This window comes from Belonocnema kinseyi, chromosome 4 (genome assembly GCF_010883055.1).
Source record: "Belonocnema kinseyi isolate 2016_QV_RU_SX_M_011 chromosome 4, B_treatae_v1, whole genome shotgun sequence".
Taxonomy (NCBI): Eukaryota; Metazoa; Arthropoda; class Insecta; order Hymenoptera; family Cynipidae; genus Belonocnema; species Belonocnema kinseyi.
In genome coordinates, this window is record NC_046660.1 from 45,193,396 (window position 1) to 45,219,779 (window position 26,384).

Below are 26,384 nucleotides of genomic sequence, written 5' to 3' on the forward strand. Positions count from 1 at the left end.
ATCAATAAAATGTCTATAATTTTCAATTATTTCTTATAAAAAAAACATCCCTCTGTTGAAAAAATTTTTTTCTCCAAGCAGGAACTGAAAGTATCTGGGATCAGAGTGCTCATGCGTTGTACGATTTGGGTGGTTTCGCGCATCGCGCCGAGACCCTATACCCGTGAGCGCCAGGCGCGCGATTCCAGTTTGTCCGCGGTACCGGTTGCGCGGATATCCGTTCCGCGTGTGATACTATGTCATGATGCATCCCGAACTCTAGTGATATCTGTGACATACAAAAAAAAAAAAAAAAAAAAGAACTACCCTCTAACACCCCTGGGATTACACTCTACGGATGTACGTTTACACGATGGAATAAATTAAGTTTGATGTTGTTTCTCGTGTAGAAGTTTCAAATTTTAAGGGACTCGGCGGCAAGGCTTATGTAGTGTAATTATATAAAAATGAATATCATCTAAAGAAGTGTTAAAAATAAACTCAAATATGTGCTTTTTATTAATTTACCTTTTTCCTGCTTGCAAGTGTGCGAAATTTTAATTATATGAAAATTAGGACTAGTTTAGACTCAAATAAAGTTTTTTGAGAATTAAGGGATTAAATTATTAATTTAATCTTTTCATTTCAGAGGTGTTAGTTTTAGAATAAACTTTTTTTTTTAATTTCACATCTTCGGACAGAATTCATTTGCATGTTTATATCGCAGTCGTTAAAAGCCAGCACAGAACCTTTTTGAGGCGTTGCACTCGCTTCAATGATTCTCCAACGCTCGGGATCTTTTAGAAGAAAACTTTTATTTCCACAGAGTCGGCTTTCAAAGAATTGAGTTGCACTGGCATTACCTTGATTTTTCATCCTAAGCACGAGATTATTAAGGCGAAAGTTTTTTTGATTTATTTGCATTTTAATTAAAATAATTCATTTTTAATTAATCAGCTCCTCTGAAAATGTTATCTCTAGTTCGGAATTTTTGAAACTTTTTTTTTTCAATCTGCGGGAAACGTTTTCATAAAAATAAACTTTTATATTAAACCCACATTTTTCCTAAAAAATATACTTTTTTAATTTATTACCTTATTTAGGAAGGGCTAGGCTATTTTATTCCATTTTTAATATTAGAATTGTGGACAGTATATGATGTTTATTAATTATTTCGAAAATTGTTTTCTGTGTTGTGCAAAAAGGATTATTAAATTTGAAAGAATTTGAAATTTTCGCAAAGCCGTTGCCACCGAGACTCTGATAGCATGTGATTGCATGTGTTTGGCTTTTGTCGTCAGAGTAAAAAAAAATAAAAAAATATGAGATATCCAGAGGGGATCTACTATAAAATTCTTGTACATTTTCCGTAAAATTTCTTCAGACATTTTGCAAATTATAACAAATATGAATATAATTTTTTTCAAAAAAATAATATTTGTGTTGATTTAAATAAATTTGAGTGCCATATGCATGAAAATTTGAAAAAAATTTCTATCGATTTAGGGGACATACACAAAACAAAACGAGTATTGGATTAAGAAAATAGTGTATCGTTCGTATTCGCATACCAATATTTTCTTGATCCAATACTAATTTATTTTCAAACAAATTTCTAAAAAAAAATGTAGTGTTCCAAATTTTTTTTTTCGAATTTTTATGAATATCGCCCAAAATTGGTTTGAATCCACAAAAAATAAATGCAATTTAAAAAAATATATTTCCAGGTTCCGGAAGCTCTATCAAGTATTTCGTATTTCCCATGCGAAAAAGACATTTTTGTAAATTTAATTCAGAATTCTCAGTATTAAAAAAAAAGTATTTATTAAAATCATGATGAATAAAAAAAAAATAATTTTCTTTTCTGAAACGAAATAAATAATAATAATAATAAAAGATCTTTATTAAGTTTCCAACAAAGTACACAGTGTCTTCAGAAAATATTTTTAGAAGAGACTCTTAAAGGGACAAGCTACAGCTTAGACATGTACGATTTTGTTTATTATTATCTATTTTTTATATCATGATTTTTTCGGTTTGGGAAAAATTGTTTTAATACCTGAAATACTACTTTCTAATAATAATTTAACGTTTTCATCAATTGACTAAACAACTTATTGTTTCTGGCATTTATTTTTAAGAAATGTGAAATTTTCAGTTCTTCTGCATTTTTCAATTTATTTTTTAACTTTTAAGTTATATCAAGGAAAAAAGGAATTAAATTAAACAGAAGCAATTTGTTAAATAATTTATTATTATTCATAATAATATTCTCTTAGCATAATGTTAGAAAGTTACAGTTTTTCTTAAAAATTTTCACTTTTGGTTACATTTTCTACTAAAGTAAGGTGATAAATACTTGATGTTAACAAACATAAATGTATAAACAAACTATCAATGGTCTTAACTATCTTCTTTTACAAAAATGGTAGATGCAGTTTTTATGAATTTTTTAACTTTTTGTCTTCTTTTTTACTTAGTTAAATAATAATTACTGCATGTTAACAAACATAGTTATTTAAACAATATATTATGTCTTATAAACATCTTCTCTTACATTAATAATATGAATTTGCGGGTTTTTTAATGTTCAGCTTTTCTTTAACTTTTCAGTCAGGAAAAAATAATAAATATTAATAATTATATTTACTTAAACTAAAAAATCTTCATTATTTATTTATCATTTGTTTATAGCTGAAAAGCAAAAGCAAAGTAAAATATTCCAGAAAAAAGAGAAATTTTCTAACATTATCTAAATAAAGATAGCTATAAACAATCATAAATTGTTTGAATAATTATTTTTATTAGGTTGCAATAATTGTTACCTTACTAAGAGAAATGTTGACAAAAAGTGAAAATTTACAGAGAAAAACGCAAACTATCTAACATTACTATAAGATTAGGTAGTTGCAAATCAATACTACTTTGTTTAAACAATAATTTTTGTTTAATTTTACTACCTCACTCTAAGAATTTAAGCGGAAAGTGAATAAAAAGTTAAATATTTCAGAAAAAACCGCAACTTTGTAGAATAATTGAAAGATAATATACAATTAAGAAACAATAATATTATAATAATATTAAAAACAGTAATGAATTTTTTAAAGAATTATGTTTGTTAACTTGCTTAAAATGCCTGAAATCACATTACTGAGTAAAAAGTAGACACAAAGTGAACAATTTTAGAAAAAAACCGCAACTATTTTGCATTATTATAAGATAAGGTATTAAAAACAATAGTAATTTGTTTAAACAATTATTTTTAAAAATATTATTACCTCGCTTTAGGACACTTAGTCTAAAGTGAACACAAGCTAAATATTTCAGAAATAAACAACTTTCTAGCATTCTTTAAAGAAAATATTATTAAAAAATAAAAACAAATTGTTTAAACAATTACGTTTGTTAATTACAAATAGTAATTTTTTCACTCTATTTGAAAAGTGGAAAAAAGTAGAAAATTAAAAAAATGCAATTTTCTAGTATTGCTTTAAGAGAATGTTATTATATATAATAATAAATTGTTTAAATATTTATTTGTGTTAATTTTAATTGATGATTGCCTCTTTCTCACTGAAAGTTGACAATCAGTTGAAAAATTGGGAAAAACACCGACTTTCTAACACTATTCTAAGAGAAAATTGCTAAAATAGTGGTAAATTGTTAAAACAATTTATGTAGAAATATATTTATTAGTAGAAAATAGTATTTTATTAATTAGACAAAATTTGCATTAAAAGAACCTCAAAAAAATCATAATTCGCACCAAAGACTCGCAAAACCCAATTTCTCAGTTATGGGTTTTTTTGAGTCTTTATAAAACAGACTTTTAGGGTGTTATTTTAAAAATAATCGTTTATTTATATTATAATAGCTGATTAAAAAGAGAAATATAGAATTACAACTCGATTGACCAAATACTGATATTGATAATAAACCGAATTCTGTCTGTGTACAAACAAAACTAGAGCCGATATGCCTAAAAATTAAAAACAAAAAATTCCAATTCAGTTTTGGACGACCCTAAATTATAATTAAATTCAAGAATTCAATTTTGATATTTTGATAATTCGTCCTTTGTTAGTAAATTCAATGACCTTACAATTTTTCCAAATTTGTTTGTTTAATCAAAAATGTAAATCATCAAATTTATTAAGCTTAGCTAGCTTTAATAATTATTTTAAATACTTTAGAACTTCTTAATAGAAAAAAATAACTAATTAGGAGAAAGAAAGGCAATTAGTTGAAAATATATATCATTTATTCTATACTGATTTCGTGTCAGTAAACAGTTTCGAGTTGTTTACATTTTTCCAAGTGATCTATTGTAGAAAAAATAATAAATGCACAACACGGATCTTCTATATATATTTTTAAGGTTCGCTAACAAAAATAATTTAAATGATAAATATAAAACTATCTCTTTTATTTTCAGTTTTTCTACTTCTTTTTTTCCAATTTTTTTATCAATAGGAAATTTCGAGATATTTAAATAATAATAATTTGTAGAACTATAACCACAAAAGAAAATATTAAATAGTAAATAAACGTAATTATGTGTAAGAAATGTTACAATGAGAATTAAAACAAAATTGTGAACTTTTTTCCGTAATGAAAAAAAGTTACTAAGCGGCTTCACATGTATATATAACATCAAAAATTTCCTTGAAAGTAGTAATATTCCATACGCTTCCCGAATACTCGTAATTCTCACAATAATAGAATTCCCGTAAAATTGCCACTTTCAAGCTTTTTCCACACGCTGGACACCCTGAAATAGCAAAAAAAAAGGATAAAACTTTATCTCTATAAAATCTTTATTTCTGCATGAAGATTTTCGCGCGCTACTCGGCTGCTTATTTCCAGTTGGATGAATTAAATGAAGGTGGAACGTAATTTGGGCAGCGATAAAAAAGTCATCCATCCTCGAGATTATTAAAAAAAAGTAGATCTTGCTGCCGCATTTAATTGCCACATTTACTAAGTGTGACACTTTTCTGAAGTAGGGAACGGCTCTCAAAGTATAATTTGCACTTGTACACGCGCCGTTTCATTCCTCTTGAGAATGCCAATCTACACATAAATTGAATTTTTAAATCATTTTGATAAACTATTAAAAAAATTAGGATTTTATGTAGCCATATGAGGGGGGCCAAATTTTTTGTTTAAATTATCAAGCATATCGAAGGATAAAAAATTCTTTATAGAATTACGTTTGTTATCTTAAATGAATTATTACCTCACTCTAATTGAAAAATGGACCAAAATTGGAAAATTTAAAAAAACTGCAATTTTTTCAAAGAGAATATTATTATAGGTAATAATAAATTATTTAAACAATTATTTCTGTCAAATTAAACTGATTGTCTTCATCCACCTGAAAAGTTAAAACTGATTTCAAAAATTCGAAAATACCTCAACTTTTTTAAGAGAAAATTGCTAAAAGAATGAAAAATGTTTAAGTAATCAAAGAAAACATCTATCAGTACAAAGTAGTGTTTTATGCAATAGAAACAATTTGTATATAAAAAACCGCAAAAAAGTCAGAATTAGCACCAAAATCTCGCAAAACCAAATTTTTCACTTATGAGAATTATTTTGGGGCCATACAAAATAGAATTATCGTAGGATATTGGAAAAAAACTTTACAATAATAAATTGTTTTTTAAGAAATAATTTTAGGTAAATTAGTTATAATATTAGTTAAAAACAATAATAATTTATTTAAATAATTATTTTTCTTAAATTATATTAATTTCTAACTGGTTCCTAGTCAAAAGTAGACAAAAAGTTAAAAATATCGAAAAACCCGCAATTTCATACCACGATTCAGAGATAATATCATTTAAAATAATAATAAATTATTTAAACAATTGTTTTTGTTAAGATAAATTAATTACTAATTAGACCTAATTGGAAAGTTGACAAAATGTGGAAATTTTTAGAAAAACTGAAACTTTCTAGCATTATTCTAAGAGAGTATCATTATAAATGACAATAAATTATTTAAACAATTACGTCTGTTATATTAAATTAATTATTGCTTTGACCAAACTGAAAAGTTAAAACTTAGAAATTCGGGAAAAACCTCACCTTTAAAAATATATTCGAAGAGAAAAGTTCTAAAATGAATAGAAAATTGTTTAAACAATTAAAGAAAACATCTATCAGTACAAAGTAGAGTTCTATGTATTAGAAAAAAATTTTATATAAAAAACTGCAAGAAAATCATAACGTGCACTAAAAACTCGCAAAACCAAATTTTTCACTTATCAGCATAGTTCTTGACCCTCTAAAAACAGAATTATCGTGGGATATTGAAAAACATTACTGATCTTTGTTCTGTAGCTGATTTATAATTTGTTTCTTATTTATTATATGTTCATAACTAGGCAGGAAAATTAAAGTTTGAAATTTCACATAAAAACTCAACTTTCTAGTAATTATCTAAGAGAAGAAAGTTATAAACAATAATAGATTGTTTAAAACATTATGTTTGTTACCTTACGTTAATTATTAGCCCACTAATTGAAAAGTTAACAAAAAGTGAAAAATATCAAAATCGCAACTATTTATTATTTTTATATAAGGTAGTTATAAACAATAATGATTTGCTCAAACAATTATGTTGGTTAAATTTCATTAATTTCTACCTTGCTCAAAGCTAAAAATGGACACTAAATTATTTCAGAAAAAATCGTAACTTTCCAATATTATTTGAAGATAAGATTATGTAAAATAATAACGAATTCTTGGAGAAATTATTTTTGTTAATATAAATTAATTATTACTTCAATTCTAATAAAAAGTGTACAAAAAGTGGAAAATTTTAGAAAAAGCCTTAAACATCTCGCATTGCTGCAGGAAAAGAGAGTTATAGGCAATAATAATTTATTTAAACAATAATTTCGTGTAAATTGTAATAATTATCACCTCATTCTAACATCCGTGAAAAGTTAACAAAAAGTAAAAAATTAAAGAAAAAACCGCCACTTCCCAGTATAATTGTGGAAGAAGATAGTTATTAACAATAATAATTTATTTAAATAATTATGTTTCTCAATTACATTTTTTTTACCTTGGTCTTAATCAAAAAAGTGCAAATTCTTTTATATTATGAAAAAACCGCAATTTTATATCATTATTCAAAGATAATATCATTTAGAAAAATAATAAATTGTTTAAACAATTGTATTTGTTAACTTAAATTGACTATTACCTAACTCTAATTAGGAAATGGTCGAAAAGTGGAAAATCCGAGAAAAAAACTTCAATTTTCTAGCATTATTCTAAGAGAGTATTATTATGAATTACAATAAATTATTTAAACAATTATTTCTGTTAAATTCAATTGGTTGTGGTCAAGCTTGAACTTATAATGAGAAATAACTTTAGAAATTCAGAAATCCCAGTCTGTCGTAGAATTTTATATACTAGAAACAATTTTTATTTTTATTAAATCATTTTTTTTCAAAGAAAAAGGCATTTACTTTTTTAGGATTCGACATAATTTAAAGACAAAATACATAAAAAAAGATCCAAGGCATTTTGGAATCACCCTATTGCTTATTATATATATTGATTCAACTTTGAAATATTTAATTTTTAATCTTTTTTCATTTTTAATGCATTTCTTATTTGAAAATGAATTTGCAGCATTTTAAGCGTTTTCATATTTTTGAATGCCAAATTGTAAACGTTTGTTTCAATTAAAATATACATACACTAACTTATTTTGAGCTGCTAATTACAAAAAATAGCAATTATGTGTACTTTTTCGAGCTGGAAAAGGGGTAAGTTCTGATGGAACTCCCTCATTCTGCTTTTCACTTAAAAAAATTATTATTTGAAAAAAATATAAACATTCATAATTTATTTTTAAAAAACTTATTTAACACAAATTATTTTAATGTTAATTTATGAGATCCATCCAAATAATTAAAATCTATTCATATTGAACAAATGAACATTGATGCAATTTTTCATTAATTCACAGTTCTTTCAATATAAGAATTTTTTTTTTTAGAAAAATACAAATAGTTTAGTGAAACAATTATAAAAGTGAATATAAAGTGATTATAAATTGGTAAACTTCTAATTTTTAAATTTATCGTAATACCAAAATTCGTCAATTATTGAAATGTTACCCTTCTCAAAAAATGGTGTTAGATTATGTTAGAAGCTTTATATTTTGTAGTAGACCAACTGATTAGGTTGCTTTAACGTCCCCTAAATAGTAAAGCAAGGGAATCGATATTTCCAAAAGAAACAAAACCACGGGAGATTTTTTTATTGTACTACTGGGGTAGGAAATCACTTAAAAATAAGTGCAGGAATCGTCCCCTTTCAGGGAAAGTGTTTTGATTTATTCTAAGGGTTGCTGGACAGTCCCCTAACAGTCGAGCAAGGAAATGGACATTTCCTCAAAATCAAAGCCACGGGGAATTTTCTTATTAAACTATTGGTGTCAGAAAACACTTCACACTAAACGTGAAAAATATCCCCTGACAGTGAAAGTGTTTAAATTAATGATAAGGTTTGTTTTATCAGTCCTTAAAGATTTAAGCAAGGAAATCGACATTCCCTGAAAACCAAACCACTCTAGATTTTTATTAAATTACTGGGGTGGAAAATCACTTCAAAATAAGTGTGAAGAGCGTTTTCTGAAAGACAAGTATTTTTATTTAAGGTGATTATTTTAACGTCCCTTAAATATATATGCAAGGAATTTGACATTTTCAAGAAAACCAAAATCACGGTAGATTAATAAAATATATATAGTAGGGTCGGGTATCAGTTTACAATCAAAGTTCAAGCAGTATCATCATCAGAAGAAGTATTTTAATTTATTTTAAGGGTTGCTTTATGATCCCCTAAAATTAAAATAACGAAATCAACGTTTCCAAAAAACCTAAATTATACATTTTTGGATTATATTATTGGGGTGATAAAATCACCTCAAGATAATTTCAAAATACGTCCTCTACAAAAATATTTCAATTTATTTAAAAGGTTGTTTTTGCATCCCTAAAGGGCTTATATAAGAATATCGAGATTTTTTAACCGACAAAAAAGAGCTTTTTCAGTTGAACTATTGGGATCGGGAATTACTACGCAATAAATATATATGCGAAATATTGATTACTAGGGGAAGTGTTTTAATATATTTCAAGGGTTGTTTTATTATTCCCCAAACAGTTGAGAAAGCAAATGGATATTTTCTATAAACCAAAACGACGGGATATTATTTGATGAAACTATTGGGGCGTTAATCATTTCACAATAAATAAAAAGAACATCGCTTAGGAGGGAAAGTGTTTTAGTTTATTTAAAATTTTCTAATCTTGTAATTATTATTGCATTTTAAAAACTGCAATATGAAAGATATCAATTTTGAAAGCTAGATACGAGATACAATTTGAAGTTTGATATTTTTAAAAGTTAGTTAAATATAACTAAGTTTAATTTCATAAAAATAAATATTGTTTTCATTAAATTTTTTCTGAAAAAGACCGTTTCCTTTGAAACCGCCGGGAATCGAACCAGAGGACTTCCGATTGCTGGTTGAGTGCTTTTCCCTTAAGCTACAAGATACATTGAAAGAAGAATCCTTTTCCAGCAATACACCCATCATTTTTCCAGGTGTTAGTGTTAAAATTTTCCAGGAAATGTGTACTATCATAAGAGAATTACAGAAATTCTTAACGTCTTTTCAGAATAGATGGAACTATAAATTTTAAAAAATAATTTATGAAATTTGTTTCTAGAAAAATATCTTCTTTGCTCCTCTAAGAATAAAACCGCCAAACTCCTGACTGCAGCAGGTTAGGTGCCTTTCCTTTAAGTCACTAGAGAGATCGAAAGAATCCATTTTCAGAAATACACGCATTTATTTGCCAGGTTTTTAAAGTCAAATTTTTTAAACAATTTGTATTATCATCAGATAATAACACAAATTCTAAAAGTCTTTTCAGACTAGATGGTGTTATGAATTAAAAAAATGTAATAAAATATTTTCTGAAAAGGTTTCTTCTTCTTTGCTCCTCTGGAAATCAAACTACAGAACTTCTGGTTGCTGGTCGGATGTTTTTCCCTTAAGCTACAAGAGAGATAGAAAAAAGAATTCCTTTTCAGAAATACACGCATAATTTTTCCAGGTAATGCGTGTTGAAAATTACCAGGAAATGTGTACTATCATAAGAGATTAACATAAATTCTTAACGTATTTTCAGACTAGATGGAACTATTAATTAAAAAAATTTTGAATAAATTTTTTCTAAAAAAAGATCTTCTTTGCTCTTCTGTGAATAGAACCACAGAACTTCTGATTGCAGCAGATTGGGTGCTTTTCCTTTAAGCTACTAGAGAGATTGAAAAAAGAATCTATTTTCAGAAATACACGCATTTATTTGCCAGGTTTTAGAAGGCAAACTTTTATAGCAATCTGTATTATCATCAGATGATAATACAAATTCTGAAAGTGTTTTCAGACTAGATGGAGCTATGAATTAAACAAAAATGTATAAAAAATTGTCTGAAAAGATTTATTCTCCTTCGCTCCGCTGGAAATTGAAGCACAGAACTTCTTATTGCTGTTTGTGTGCTTTCCCCTTAAGCTACAAGAGAATATGAAACAAGAATCCTTTCTTATAAATACACGCATTATTTTGACACGTGTTACAAGTCAAATTTTTCAAGGAATCTGTATTATCATAAGAGAATTAAAGAAATTCTTAACGTCTTTTCAGAGTAGATTAAACTATGAATTAAAAGGTTTTCTAATGAAATTTTTCTGAAAAAAATATCTTTTTCGCTCAGCGGGGAATCGATCCACAGAACTTTTGATTACTAGTCAGGTGCTTTTTCTTGAAAATTCTAGAGAGATCCAAAGAAGAATCCTTTTTCGGAAACACGCAGAAATACTCATGCTGGGTTCGATTCCCAGCGGAGCAAAGATTTTTTTCAACAAAATTGAATTTTTTTTATTTATCGCTCCATCTAGTCTGAAAAGACCTTAAGAATTTCTGTTATTCTCTGATCATACAGATACCTTAAAAAATAGTTTAATAAGTTTCCTGTTTTTAAATGGGTAGTTAAGGAAATTAAATGTACATATATAAATAATAACAAATGATTTTTTGTTTTATGGATTAAAATTTTTTATTCTAAATTCTGCCATTTCATTAATTTTTATAAACTTATAATCTAGTTTTTAAAAGTTTTTTTTATATTATGCAACTTCACTTTTTCATTCGAACAAAATCGAATTTCGTTACATGGATTTAAAAAATTATTTATTTAATGCTTATTTTACTACGCATTTAGTCGAATAACTTTACCATGCAAAGCATTATAAATATTAGAAAAATATATACATATAATCAACTGTAATTTTTAATTACTTTTTAAGTCAATTTGTTTCAAAATAGAAGACGTAGAACACTGAAAACCTTCCAAGTGAGCCATAGTATGAGCATTGCAAAGAAAAACTTTACAATCTGATGAACCACATATAGTCTGAAAAAATAGAAAAATTACAGTGATGTTCAATTTTTTTAAAGTTTGAGCAAGTAATTTTGTTTGAAACATTTAATAATAAATTACTTAGACGCCTATTCCATTCAAAATTATACTTGACTTTGAAATATGACAGTGACGCTCAGAATACAGATATAAATATTTATGAAGAACCGCTGTGAAGCTTGTTAAATTCTGTGTTAAATGAGCCTTAGTTAAGATGATTAAGCCTTTTTTGTATTAAATTAACACGTAAAAAAATAAGGGTAATTAATTAATAATATACAGGTAATAAATTAACAATAATAATTAATTTAATGAGCTAAGGCTCATTAAATGTAGAATTGCATAAGCTTTCTAACGGTTTGTTATAAATATTTTTTTCTTTTTTTTTGAACGGCTCTGTCATGTTTACAAGTTAACGGTAATTCTTATTAGGTAACCCTGTTTAGTGGCCCGATAATATACATCGCACAGCGAAAAAAAAGTTTTTCTGAAGAAATTAGTTTAGAGCTTACTATTCATATACGATATAAAGATGAAAATAAAAAAAACGTTAATTAAGTTTTAAACAAATTGGCAAGAGTTGAACTTTGAATTTGCTTCTACAAATTTTTTATTTATCCTCAAAGTTGGCACATTTGCATTTACTTTTGTTTATAAACGATCATGGTATAAGTGAAGACATTTCTTTAAAATAATATCTAAAATTTTACAATAGTTAAATACTTTACTACTATATTAAGGAATTAACAAATTAATGAGTGAACGTGCTACTTTAAAATAAAAAATACCTGGAGATGTTATTTTTAAATTTTTTATTCGGAATAAACGTAAAAACAATGCTTATTTTTAATTTTGTTTCTCAAATCTAAGATAATTATTAATTTCATAAACAATTTTGCAAAATTTCGGAAAAAGTTTGATAAATCCATCGCTTATGATGCTTTAGCACCGAATAATAATTGTTTATGTTATGAACAATCTTGTCTACTAATCAACTTATCAATAAATGGACGTTGTTTTTTGTTACTGAATCGACAGCCAGTGACTAAAAAAGGACCTTATTTAGTTTGAGACCTTTTAAAGTGACGACATTTGTTATTAATTTTAATTAATTTTACAAAAATTACAAGTACAGAACCCAGTTTCCAAGATTCCTACATCCAGAAGAAAAGAAACTGCAGCTAAGGCCTCTATGGTCTTTAAAATTTGAATTGTTTGACGAAATGCTTAAAAACTCTTCAAAAATTATGATATCGCCGATTTTCTAGTTAAATTATTTGTAAAAAAAATAAATTGTATCATATTGATAAAATAAAATAGAACAATAAATTACCAAGTTATTTAGAGTTTATTTAATTAAAAAAAAACACTTTTCGGTTGAAAATTGACGAAAATATGCATTTTTAGTACACAATTTTTCAATTAAATAATAAATCTTGTCAGTTGATAAAATCACATAATAAATAAGATCCTTTCTGAGTCACTGACAGTCAATTTCGTAACAAAAGACAAAATCTTTTGTTGGGGTGTCTTCACACATATCATGATTAATGAAAATCCATAAAAATTATCCATACAAAATTGATCAATTATAAATAAAAAACGTCGAATTTGTTATTAAATAGCAAATCAGGATAAAAATGGGTAATGTATAGTAAAGAAACCTGAAGTATCGACGGGCAGCTAGTAGCCGTCCTTCTGGGCTGAAGTCATCTTTTACGATGTATTGCATAATTCCTTTCCAGAATATTAAAATTGTCTCCCGCCAATCCAAAGATGTCAAATCAAAAGGCAACAATTTTTTGTCGATTTCAGAAAGTCTATTCCACATTGATCGAACTCTAGTAGTTTCAAATGACCAATCCCCTAGCGTTACGAATTGTACTTGTTTTTGTAATTTGTGTCCTCTTTTGTATATTTTGTGCAGCCTAAAAAAACAAAACAAAATGATGATGTAAATTAAACAAATGTAAATTTGATAAATTTAATTATATTTTACTCGACTCGATTAATAATCAATTATATTATTATAATTTTATTTTAATATTACGATATGGACAGATAGTATCCGAACACTTACCGGGTGCCTATTAAAAGTTAGCACCAATTGTTTTTTGTACCAATTGTTGTTCAGATTGCAGATAACAATATTTATAAAAAAAACCTTTGGAAAGCTTAATAAATTCTGCATTAAATTAGCACGAATCGAAGTAATAGGTCTTATGGGTATTGAATAATCATGGGGGGATGACAAAAATAAAATTCCCAGTTTTAAGGAAAGAACCGTACTTAAATGACGTAACAGCTGCAGGGGGGGGGGGGGTTATGGTTTGTAATGGTTGGGGAGAGGGGGTATTTCGCTCGCGTACGTAATTTTTTGTATATTCATAAAATCATTCTCCTAAAGATTATTTTTTTAGTAAAAAATTGTATTATTTGGTAGAAAATTGAACAATTTTCTTAGAATAATATCCTTTTAATTTGCAAATTCAACTATTTTGTTAAAAATTCATCCTTTTGGGTCAAATATTCATCTGTTTTTGTAGAAAATTAACCTTTTCTTTAGAATTTATATTTTGTTGCTGATAACTCAACTGAAATCTTCTTTGGATAAAAAATATTTTTCTGAAAATTTTTTTTTTCATTTAAAAGTTTACTTTTTTAGTCGAATTTTCATTTTTTTCAACAAACATGCAACTGATTTTTTGGAAATTTAACAATCTTTTCAAAAAATTATTTTTTTTTGAAAATTCGTTTATTTAGTAGAAAATTAACTTATTGTTTACAATTCTTCCTTTGGCGTTGAAAAGTACACGGGAATCTTCTCGGGTAAAAATTTAACAATTTCCTGTAAGGATTTTTTTTAATTTATCTGTTTTAAGAGAAATTTCATCTCTCTTAGGCAAAAATGCAACTGTTTGGTTAAAAATTAAACTATTTTGTTGCCAAGTCATACTTTTTGTTTAATATTCTGCTATTGTATTGAAAATTCAAACATTGGTAGAAAATTTCCTTTTTGTTTATGTGTAATATTTTTGGTGTTAAAGAGATAACCAAAATATTTTTTGAATAAAAATGCAACTCTGTTTTTTTTAGTTTGTCTTTTCGATTTACAAATTTATATATTTTAGTAGAATTTTATTTTTGTAGGACAAAAATGAACCATTTGGTTAAAAATTCAACAATTTTTCTGAAAAGTCATACTTTTTGTTTAAAAATTCTGCTATTTTGTTGAAAATTCAATTATCACGTAGAACATTGACTTTTTGTTCAAATTAAACATTTTTGGTTTCAAAAAGATAACTGAAATCTTTTTTGGATGAAAATTCAATTATTTTGTTAAAATCTTTTGCTTTTATAAATTAAAATTCCATCTATTTAAAGAGAAATTTCATCTTTCTTAGGAAAAATGCAAAAGTTTGGTTAAAAATTGAACTATTTTGTTGAAAAGTCATCCTTTTTCTTTGAATATTTTGCTATTTTCTTGAAAATTCAACTATTACGTAGAATATTCACTTATTGTTCAAGTTTTATATTTTTCATGTTAAAAAGATAACTGAAACCTTTATTGAATCAAAATTCAAGCTTTTTTCGTCCTTTTCATTTAAAAATGTACATATTTGAGTAGAATTTTTATTTTTCTTGTACAAAAAGGCAACTGTTTAATTAAAATTTAACAATCTTGTTAAAAAGTTATATTTAAAAAAAATAAAAATTCGACTATTTAGCAGCAAATTAACTTATTTTTTAGAATTCTTATTTTGTTGTTAAAAAGTAAACTGGAATCTTCTTTGTATAAAAATTTAACTATTTATTTTCAGGATCTTTTAATTAATCTGTTTCAGAAGAAATTTCATCTTTCTTGAATAAAAATGCAACTTTTTGGTTGAAAATTCAACAATTTTGTTGAAAAGTCTTTTTTTTTTAAATTCTACTATTTTGTTTTAATTTATATATTAAGTAAATATTTGACTTTTTGTTTAAATAAAAAATTTTTGGGTTTAAAAAGATAACTGAAATCTTTTTTTGATGATAATTTAACTATTTCTCTGAATTTTTTTTCTGTTCACATTAAGATTTCATCTGTAATAAGAGAAATTTAAACTTTTTTAAGGCAAAAATGCCACTGGTTGAAAATTTAACTTTTTGTTGAAAATTCATAGATTTTGTATCAAAATACTATTGCATTGTTAAAAATGTATTAACTTCGTAGAAAATTTACTTTTTGTTAAATATTTGTATTTTAATGTTAAAAAATTAACTGAAATATTTTCTAAATTGAACTTAAACTTTTTTTAAATTCTCGTTTTAAATAAAAAATGTATCTGTTTCAGTACAAATTTAATCTTTTTTGGATAAAAATGCAACTATTTGGTAGAGAATTAAACTATTTTGTTAACAATTCAAACTTTTAGGTTGAAAAGAATTAGTTCTTTAAGTAAAATTAAATTTTTTTCATAGAAACTTATTTTTGGTTAACAAAATTATATTTTGATCCTGAAAAGTAAAATGGAATATTTTTTGTATGAAAATTAAACTTTTTCTCCAATTTTTGTTCAATAAAAAACTCATCTATTTTAGTAGAATTTTAAGGTTTTTACGTAAATTTAACTTTTTGATTATAAATTTTTCTTCTTTGGTTGAGTATTTTACTATGTTAAGAAGTAATTTTTTTGGCAGATTTATATTTTTAGTTGAAAGTTCATCTATTTGGTTGAAAATTTACTTGTTCAAAAAAAAAATGTTTTTAAATGAAAATTCAACTACATGTGTAAAAGAAAAAGTACATTGTCAAATTTTTTTATTTAAGGCTTAACTTTTACATTTTCTTAAAGATTGATCTTATTTATTTGAAAATTCTTCTTTTCTGCTAAGAGAATAGTTTTCTTGGTTTGTCATTTTATGCTAGTTGGATAAAAATGTATGCAAACTGCATTTCTTGCGGAAAAGTCATATTTTTGGTTTGAAAATTCAATTTTTCTAGAGAAAATTTGTCTTTTTAGTTTTTAAATTCTTTTTATTGGGTATGCATTTCATCTTTATCGAATAAAATATAAAGTATGACACATTTTAGTTTTTTTCTCAGAGAGGGCTTATAATCTGTTATGTAATTTAAGTACAGTCCCGAAGTTGAATCATGAAATGCCTTAAATATTGGAATTTTATTTTAGTCTTTCTCACGTAATTATTCAATACCCACAAGGCCTAATTATGTCAACTACGGCTCATTCAAAGCAAAACTTAGCAACTTTTCCAACTGTTTTTTATAAATATTTTTACATACAGTCTATATGGCGCTATCGCGTTTCAAAGTGAAGGCTAATCGTCAATGGGTCATCCGGTTAGTGGTGCGATACTATCAGTCATTATTTAAATTTCCGTTACCGCCGAAGAATACCTTTTTATTCATTTCAGATTTAAATTAAATCTGCTTTCTTAGATAATTAATTTCATCTACCGAAGATAAGGCATGAAAAAAAATCACAAATTAAAATTATACTTCCAAACACGTCCTTTCCGGTTCATTAAGGGCAATTACATAAAAAAGGGGAAAAAATAGTTAATTAAAACGAACCTTTCACTCGTTCCTTATACTTTTTCCATCTTTTCTGTATTACTAGGGACCAAAATACTTCGAAACCAATTTAGACCTTCTTATCAAGGATTATTCATAGAAAAACTACAGGTGTGAATAATATGAACTTATGCTAAATAAAATTAACAAAATGCCTGAAAAAAACTATAGACATTTATACAAAAGGTTATTTAGTGCAATTCTCTAATTCAATAGTGAAAATTGAATTTCATAGAGAAATTCTTTTCAATGGTAAGAAAAAAATAAAATTTTATCCAAATAATAATCCTATCCCAAACTTTGTTTTATCGTGAGAGATCCTTTTTTAAATTGTTAGCTTCAGTACTTTTTCAATTTATAAATAACGTCTTCAACATTTTTTTTCTCCCATGATAAAGAATTTGAACATCCTCCTAATTGAAATTGTAAGCATGTTTGATTGTTTAGAAGTATTATTTGTTAGAAAGAACTAAGTGAATCTAGAACTTATATGAAAGTTATTCTGATATCCCTTGGTTCCTTAATATTTATCATTTGATTATTCGACAGAGAATTATAAACATTTTGAGGTTATGATATGATTTTATCAATAAATTTGGGTAAAAAATTATAATCAATTACCTGAAATTATTGAAGATATTAAAGCTAATACCACAGCAATAACAGAAAACAACGTAGATGAATTTATATCACAATTAATGGACTTATCTAGTGATTTCTCAAATAATAAATAATAATAAATGAAAGTTTGTTTAAAGAAAAATCACCCCGAAATAATGACCATGAAGACTGATAAAGGGAGTATTATAGCAGAGATTTTAGAAATGATTATGATCAGAATATGATGCATATCTTGAATAATGAATTAAGTTTTCAAATTGTTTCAAATAATTTTACAAGAATATCTGAAATTCCGAGAAAAAACTAAGAATATAGCGACCAAATTTGAACAACCACCATAAAATGCTCCTATTGTAATTTAAAAAAAGCCCCTCTTCAAAAAAAAAAATATTCTAAAAAAGAAAAAGAAAAACTTTTTGGACAAAAATGAAAAAATAAAAGAAGAATGAGAAGGCAACCAACCTAACCCCCTTCCTTCTCTTTATTTTTATTTTATTTTAATCTTTTTTTTTTGTACTTTTCCCAAAAAATTATTTTTCTTTTTTAGGAAAATTATTTTTTTTTAAAGTGGATATTTTTTAAAATTACAAGAGCAATATTTTATGGTTGTTGTCTAAATTTGATCTTTGGATTCTTGTTTTTTTCAGGAAGTCTGCAATGGAAAACATGATTAGTTGAGCCAACTATTTAATTAGCAAGATATGGTACTGCTATTTTATTAGTTTATACTGCCATTTTATTAATTTCTACAAAAATTGCATTAGTTGCGATGACTATTCAGTTAGCAAAAGCAACTAAATAAATGGTTCTCCTAACAAACAAAATAGCAGTACCATATCTTCAAAACTGAATTGTTGGCCCAACTAACCATGTTTTTTAGTATATACATAACCTTGAGTATTGGAAGTTAAATAGGATTTTAAACTTGATTTCAATCTATTTAAAATTTCTTAAATTTCACAAGAATGCTTCAAGAGGATACTTTTAAAATTCTAGAGAGGATGAAAATTGAAAAATATTTAGGTAAAATTATTCAAATATGTGACATTGATACAATTAATTGAAATCTCTCTTTAGTCTATTGCCAACAACCAGCCAGAAAATGTTGAAGAATTACTAAGAATTATTGAAGGATTCTTTAAAATTTCAAAATCAGACATTAAAAACAATAATGAATTTCTAAAGTAATTGAGAATTTTAAAATACCACCTGGTCACATTTTCGTTTCTTTTGATATAACAGCCATGTTTTCAAACATTCCTTATGGAAGAGATGAAATTGTCACAAAAAATGATGACATTTTATTAAAAGTCATACCAAAGTTCCTAAAAAAATACTTCTTGATGCTGTAAAATATGTAATTTATTCGGTCCATTTTAAATTCAGTAATTATTTAAATAAGCCAAAATTTAGAACTGCGATATGATCAATTTTGTCTTCTCTTTGAATTATTACAGTTATGGAAAATTACAGTTAAAAAAAGGGTTATTAATTAGGATAATTTAATATCCACTGCTTACTATTAAAAAGAATTTTTAAGAATTTCAAAGTTTTCACCAATTATTGGAGAGTTATACTAAATAACCTTTTATACAAATCATAGTTGTTTATTTTTTAGGTATTTTGTTGATTTCAATTAGCATAGGTTTACATTATTCATACCTTAAGTTTTCCTAAAAATAACTTTATGAGGAGGCCTAAATTGTCTTCGAAGCATTTTTTCTCTAATGAGCCGAAAAAGAGATAGTTTAGAAATCTAATTTTGAATTGTGAATTTTTTCACGCTCTTATTTTGTTGCATAAAATTATTCATAAGAAACCAGATTTAATTTGGATTTTAAATGCATTTTTTAAATTGAGCCACTATATTAAAGGTATCATTCCAATCTACAGGGTTCGCTTATTTATATCTTATATAATTACTTTCATTAAGGCTAAATCATTTTTTACCTCAATGCCTCGAAAGAAATCTATTTTTATTTAGATATTGTACAAAGGATGTTTTCAGAAGTTATAAATTTTAGAAATGCGTTATTTTTTCGATTTCTTTTACTATTTGGAACATGTAACAACCTCTACCGATTGGTTGATAATGAAGCAAAAAAATTTTTTTTACATAGTATGGTAGATTTATACTTACATAGACTTTCTTCCCATTAATCTCAGAACAATGTCGCCCAGGATCGCTGGTGTGAAATGCACAAAAAAATCCGACATAGCAAATAATATTGGATTGCTAACATAGTAACCATCAGGATAATAAATCATCCTAGTGGGTGGGTTTATAGGTCCAGTATCCCGAACATGTGCTTGAAACTCTTTCCACTTCAATGGATTGTCTGTACCGGAAACGTAATTATACACCGGCAAATCATCAGTTAAACTGAAACAAATGCAAATTATCCTATTATAGGTTTAAGAAATTAGTTAAACTTCATTAAACAATATCAATATCCTTTAACAGTTGAGAAAATCAATATAGCATGGAAAAGAACAACAGAAGTGGCTTATAACTCTATCGGACAAGTTTTTATTCAAAATTTTTCCCAACTTTTCGAAAATTCACTGTTTATATCATCAGGGAAACTCATTGGTAACAATTTACATTTTAGAAAAGGTGTGAAAATAAAACGAACTTATTAAGCTGTACATATGAAAAATTTTACATTGGACAAACAAAAAGACCCTTACATATTAATTTAAAAGAACATCGAGACAGTGTTAGAACCCTTAATGGCCGTTTGCATAATAATCTTACTGATAATATTCCTCGTTTTTTTCTTTGTGTTGATATTGATGACTTACAACAAGAAAGTAATCCGACAAGAAAAGCCTTTGCTGAAATGGTTTTTGTCAAAGAACCAGATAATTGCCTTAATAAAATCACTGATTTAGACCATCTTCATGAATCATACAATTCTATTTTAGAATTTCTCTGTGAAATTATCACAATATTACTATAAATTAATTTTCATCCTTTTTATTAAAATTTCTGTTATATTTATTGAATAAAATTATATTACTTGTTTCTACTTTCTTAACAACTTCAGCACGTCATCTGTTATTATAGAATAAAATATGTTTTAAAATTAGCGCCTTTCCTTCGGAGAACAAATAAATTTGAAGATGGAGCCATTCCCAGTAGGCACAAAATTTGGCGACGTTTTTACGACATCGTTACGACATTTTTATGACATCCTATGTCCGTGTCGATTCGGTGTCTTTACAATATCGTAAAGACATTGTCAGATCATACGACGTTTTTACGATATCGTAAAGACACCTTAACGACGTGGAGATAGGACATTGTAAAGTGGTCGTAAAGATGTCGTAACGATGTCGTAACGATGTCGTGAAGACGTCGCCAAATTTTGTGCCCACTGGGTTTTTATGGGAGCAGGATGCAATTACATCCTGTTCTCATAATAATTAATATGTTCTTTTTAAACATTATAAGTTAAACTTATTTTTGTCCAAATTTTATATGTATGAAAACAGTTCTATACCACAAACAATCTTTTTTGAAATTTAAATGTGGTCACCATAATTTTTCACCTTTGAAACCTAAACTCTTAAATGCTTATAATTTTACTTCTAACTATTACAAATATAAATAATTCTTTACAGAACTTCTACATAACAACTTAATAGAAAATAATTTTCCTCTTTTTTTAAAATTTATTCCATTATAATTTGGATTTCAATAATTGACTACAAAAATGACATAATAGAATTTCATTTTTAATTCGAAAGTTTTTATGACTCTTTTTTTATTCTTATCTCATTAGAAGTTAAATAAGCTTGTTTTATTTTTTCACCTTTCCACCCCAGTGGGCGCAAAATTTGGCGACGTCTTTACGACATCGTTACGACATCGTGTCGACATCTTTACAACTTTACAACATCCTATGTCTCTGTTGTTAAGGCGTCTTTACGATATCGTAGAAACGTCGTACGATCTGACGATGTCTTTAAGATATCGCAAAGACACCGTAACGAAACGGACATAGGATGTCGTAGAATTGTCGTAAATATGTCGTATCGTTGTCGTAAAGACGTCGCTAAATTTTTTGCACACTGGGTGCAAACAAATTTACCTGATTATTTAGAATTGAATACCTGCGGGGTTTAGGAATAAATAATGGCAGAATAGCTTTATTGTTAATTGCACGAAAATTATATATTTATAATTAAGAATTTAAGTTAAAAGTATATTTATCTGTTTCAAATTGAACTACGCATTACGTATTACAAATTACTGAAAAAATCTAAGCAGTTTTTAAATAAAAATATTAATTTGACATTAATATTAATACATAAATATTGCATCTCATAGTATCCATTATTTAAAATAATAGAAAAGAAAAGCAAGTACAATTTCTATGATAATTGAAGAAAATTCATATCTCTTCAGAATTAATATGTAATATTCTTGTATGGGCAATGAAACCGTTTTATTTTTAGTCAAAAAATATGTTCAAAATTTCTAGTTTTATTTTTGACGCCAAATAATTTTTATTTGAGATAACCGATTTCAAGTGAAAAATGTGAGTTTAACCTAAAATTATTTAAAGATGTGTTGTCTTCTTGGTCTTCTTTAAATGCAGTGATTTTTTTTCTTAAAAGTACTAATTTCCGATACAAAACGTAAAAATGAAAAGAAAAATATTAAAATCTATAAAATTATAATAAATTGTTCGAGAGTTAAATCTTCTTTTATACATAATGTTTGTGGTCAAGGTAACCTCAAATTGTTCCTAAATTAAAAATAGTCTTCGAAATCTAACCAGTGAGCACAAAACTTGGCGACGTCTTTACGACATCGTTACGACATCGTTACGACAAATTTACGACATCTTGTTTCCATCTCGTTTCGGTGTCTTTTCGATATCGTAAAGAGATCGTCAGATCATACGACTTATTTATGATATCGTAACCCAGTGGGCACAAAGTTTGGCGACGTCTTTACGACATCGTTACGACATCTTTACGACAACTTTACGACAGCCTATGTCTCTGTCGTTAAGGTGTCTTTACGATATCGTAAATAAGTTGTATGATCTGACGAGGTCTTTACGATATCGCAAATACATTGAAACGACATGGACATAGGATGTCCTAAAGTTGTCATAAAGATGTCTCAACGATGTCTTAAAGACGTCGCCAAATTTTGTGCCCACTGGGAAAGATACTTTAACGACATGGACATAGAATATTGTAAAGTTGTCGTAAAGATGTCCTGAAGATGTCGTAAAGTCGTCCCCAAACTTTGTGCCCCCTGAATATATGGATATTTTCGGTGAAAATGGCCAGATTAACCTAAAATTAACACACATACATATATGTAATGTACTTTTATATCTAATACCGATGTTTAGTGTTAAGCGCTAGGATAGCCTAAGATTATTAAAAAGATGTGAATCTTCTTTGAAATCTAATGATTTTTTTAATAAAAATTTTAATTTCTGACAGAAAACACTACCACAATCCACAATTGTTGAATATTGCAAATTTTATTATTTAAATAAAAAAACTATACAAAATGGTTTAAGCTTATATATCTCGTTCAAATTATAATGATTTTGCTTGAAAAAAACAACATTTTTTAAAATTTGAATAAAGACATTTACGTATATGTGTGTGTTGTTTAAATCTGAACTTTCGATTCTTCTTTTTTTTTAATTTTCAAGAGTTTCGTAGTTAAATTTGAATGCTGGACGATCAAGAAAAATGTAAAATTTTGATTTATCCTGAATTTTATTAATTTTTGTTTATAATAACCAATTGATATAACTCCATATAAAGCGTTAATATAACCCAATTATGTTCAAAAATTGCACACATTGTTCGATATATTATAATGAGGTTTATTTGAAAATATCAATTGTCGATGTAAAATCTTTGAAACCTAACTTGTTTTTTTTTAATAGTGTCAATTTTCGAAAAAAGGCTCACAAAACCAAGAAATGTGAATCGTTGAATTAATCTTTGTAATTGAATGATTTTTTATTAAAAATACCCATTTCTGGCGTGAAAGACTTACATAACCTACCTCAAAGAATAGACAAATTTCTTTAAAACAGATATTTTTTTATTGAGTTTTTAATAAATAAATTATATTTCTTGGGAAAACAACATTTCTTTTGATTGCTTTAAATCGGAAATTTCATAATTCGGAAATTTTTTGTCAGGGCTTGTATTATTTGGGAATTTTACAATTCGATAATATCATAAATAAATTTGGGAATTTCGCAGGGTCGGGAATTTTATTCTTCGAAATTTTTCAGTTGGCCCCAAAAATTATTGGGAATTTTGGTTTTCAAAAATTTTCCAATTCAGACATTTTACAGTGTCGGAAATTTTATTTTCCGAGTTTTTCCAGTCAACTTAATTGTCAGTATAAATTAAATTATCAAAGACATATATAAACACCGAACATCTTAAGAAAATGTGCTGAGATTTTCATAAGCAATTTTAACTATTTGAATTTTTAAATAATGTATCTTTAAGGTTTTTATATTTTTTACAAGCAATTGACATAGTTAAACAAAATAATTTTTTTTTGAAAATTTACAAAAATTATATATAAATATGTGTGTAATGTATGGTAATCTATTTGATCAAAATCACAGTTTCTCGTAAATAAAATTTTATACTTATGGCACTATTATTTATTAGTATTAAACTAAATATCAATATAAATTAATGGGCAAAAATAGCAAATATTAATAATTATGAAATGATTAATTAGAAACAAAAATATCATTTATATCAAATAAATGGAGCACACATTATACTATTTAGTTTGAAACTCTGAAAAATAGAAATTTTAATTTTTAAAATGTATTAACCTTGTCTATTTTTTGTCAGCAATTACCATAAAAAACCAAAAAAATTTAATAAATTTTCGTATATTTATAAAAATGCTTAAAATCGAATTTTCGATAATTTATGGTAAGAAATGATATTTTTACCAGTGAAATTACCATAAATGACTGATACTGTTTTAATTGAGTTTTGGACAATTTCTGGTCAGTTATCATAAATTGTCTGTAATAGTACCATAAATTAACAAAAATTGCATAAATTTCCTGAAATTTATAAAAATGTGTAAAATTGAATTTTGGGAAATTTATAATAATTAGCCTTATTAACCTGTAAAATTCCCATAAATTACCAAAAATTTCCGGAAATTTTAAGATATGTTTTAATTGCATTCTGGGCAATTTATGGTAAGTTACCATAAATTACTGTTTAGTTTGAAGTAATGCCTGGAATATAGTTAAGAATTTAATGTCAATAAAATACGAGAAACGGTGAAATATTTTTCAGAGGTTATAAAAAGGTGTAAAATCTTTAGATTTCACTTCTAATAACAAATTATTTGAATTTCAATTAATATTTGTCTCCTTTGTATCTAAAATATCTGGAAATAAATTTCTTGCTATTCCAACAATAGCATCACAATTCAGAATTCAAAGCATGACGCTGCTAATTTATAGGACATATCGTTTGCTCCAAATTTCAGGCGGAGAGTTAACTTTATAATACAGTGAAATTCTTTAATAGTCCTCCCTTCTATAGCCCTGTCGAGAATTGACGCCGCTCCGCAGGCAGTTGTAACAGGAGTTGAGCGGGGTCTGCGGTTGTCACTCAGGCGAGCACTCATGCGTGATCAAACAAAATTGGAGCGGGCTATAATGAGTTAGTTCCCATCCACCGTCATCCCCAAAATCAGCGTTATAGAAAAGTTTTACTGTATGTTACTATTAGGTCTATGAAATACTCAGTTCAGGCTAATAATTTTTAAAATAATTTTATGGTATTTAATGAGAAATAAAAAAATAATAATCAATGTTTTTGAAATTATAGTATATGCAATTTGGAATAAGGCGAAAGCATCGTTTGCTGCTTCAAAGCAATACAGTGAAACTTTAAGACTGTGCCGGTTTCAGGGCTCGAAGAAGTGGAAAATTACCCATCTAGAGTGCCGTTTCGTAGAAAACGCTTTTGTTTGTTGACGCCTCAGTCACCGCCACTCACCCCGCGCAGCTCCTTTTACTCCTACTTGCGGCGCGGCGTCAATTCTAAAAGTGACTATATTAGGGGGCCCTATCTCGAGGGTTCACTGCATTTCATTGATTCAAAAGTATTTTTTTTCTGAGTGTACTTGGCACATTTAACGATTCTTAATAATATAGAATTTAGAATTCTCTATAATAAATTAGGTATCCTTAATAAAATTACCTATTTTTGGAAGTGCTTGTTTCCCAAACAGCTGCGATCATAGCATTGCAGGTAAAATCAGCTGGTATAAGATCCATTCTGCCTTCCCTATTTGCACGAATCACGTGTATCGCACCGAGTCCAATTCCACTTAATGTTTGATTTAATCCCTGAAAAGTGTCAACCCAACCAGGCACAGGTTCCTTTAAAGTGGCTAAAGCTGTAAAATTAAAATTTCATTAGATACATTAACTTGCAATAATAAAAACGACATAAATTTGAGGAACTGAATTTAAAAACGACTTTCCAGCTAACACTGGGCCCAGAAGATAAAAATTTGTCACTTTAATCTAATCAAAAATAAACATTAGGATGGCGGAAAAAATGTTTTTGTTGAAAAGGAAAAAGGCTTTTCAATTTTTTTCAAAGGGATCGTACTTAAATTACGCAACAGCTCGGG

At 26.8% G+C, this 26,384-nt stretch overlaps 2 protein-coding genes across 2 annotated transcripts in view; one reads left to right on the forward strand and one right to left on the reverse strand.

The window, feature by feature from the left end:
- The first annotated feature begins 219 nt into the window (after positions 1-219).
- LOC117171849 (metabotropic glutamate receptor 8-like) overlaps positions 220-26,384 on the forward strand; it is a 697,914-nt gene continuing 671,749 nt past the window's right edge. Inside the window, exon 1 of the mRNA XM_033359484.1 lies at positions 220-339. The gene's annotated coding sequence lies outside the window, so the exon portion shown is untranslated. The remainder of the gene's footprint in view (positions 340-26,384) is intronic.
- Positions 11,154-26,384, reverse strand: part of LOC117171848 (putative fatty acyl-CoA reductase CG5065) — a 22,135-nt gene continuing 6,904 nt past the window's right edge. Inside the window, exons 7-10 of the mRNA XM_033359483.1 lie at positions 25,946-26,144; positions 19,839-20,081; positions 13,167-13,430; positions 11,154-11,496 (exon numbers count right to left, since the gene is read on the reverse strand). Coding sequence (XP_033215374.1) covers positions 11,400-11,496; positions 13,167-13,430; positions 19,839-20,081; positions 25,946-26,144 — 803 coding nt within the window. The 3' untranslated portion in view covers positions 11,154-11,399. The remainder of the gene's footprint in view (positions 11,497-13,166; positions 13,431-19,838; positions 20,082-25,945; positions 26,145-26,384) is intronic.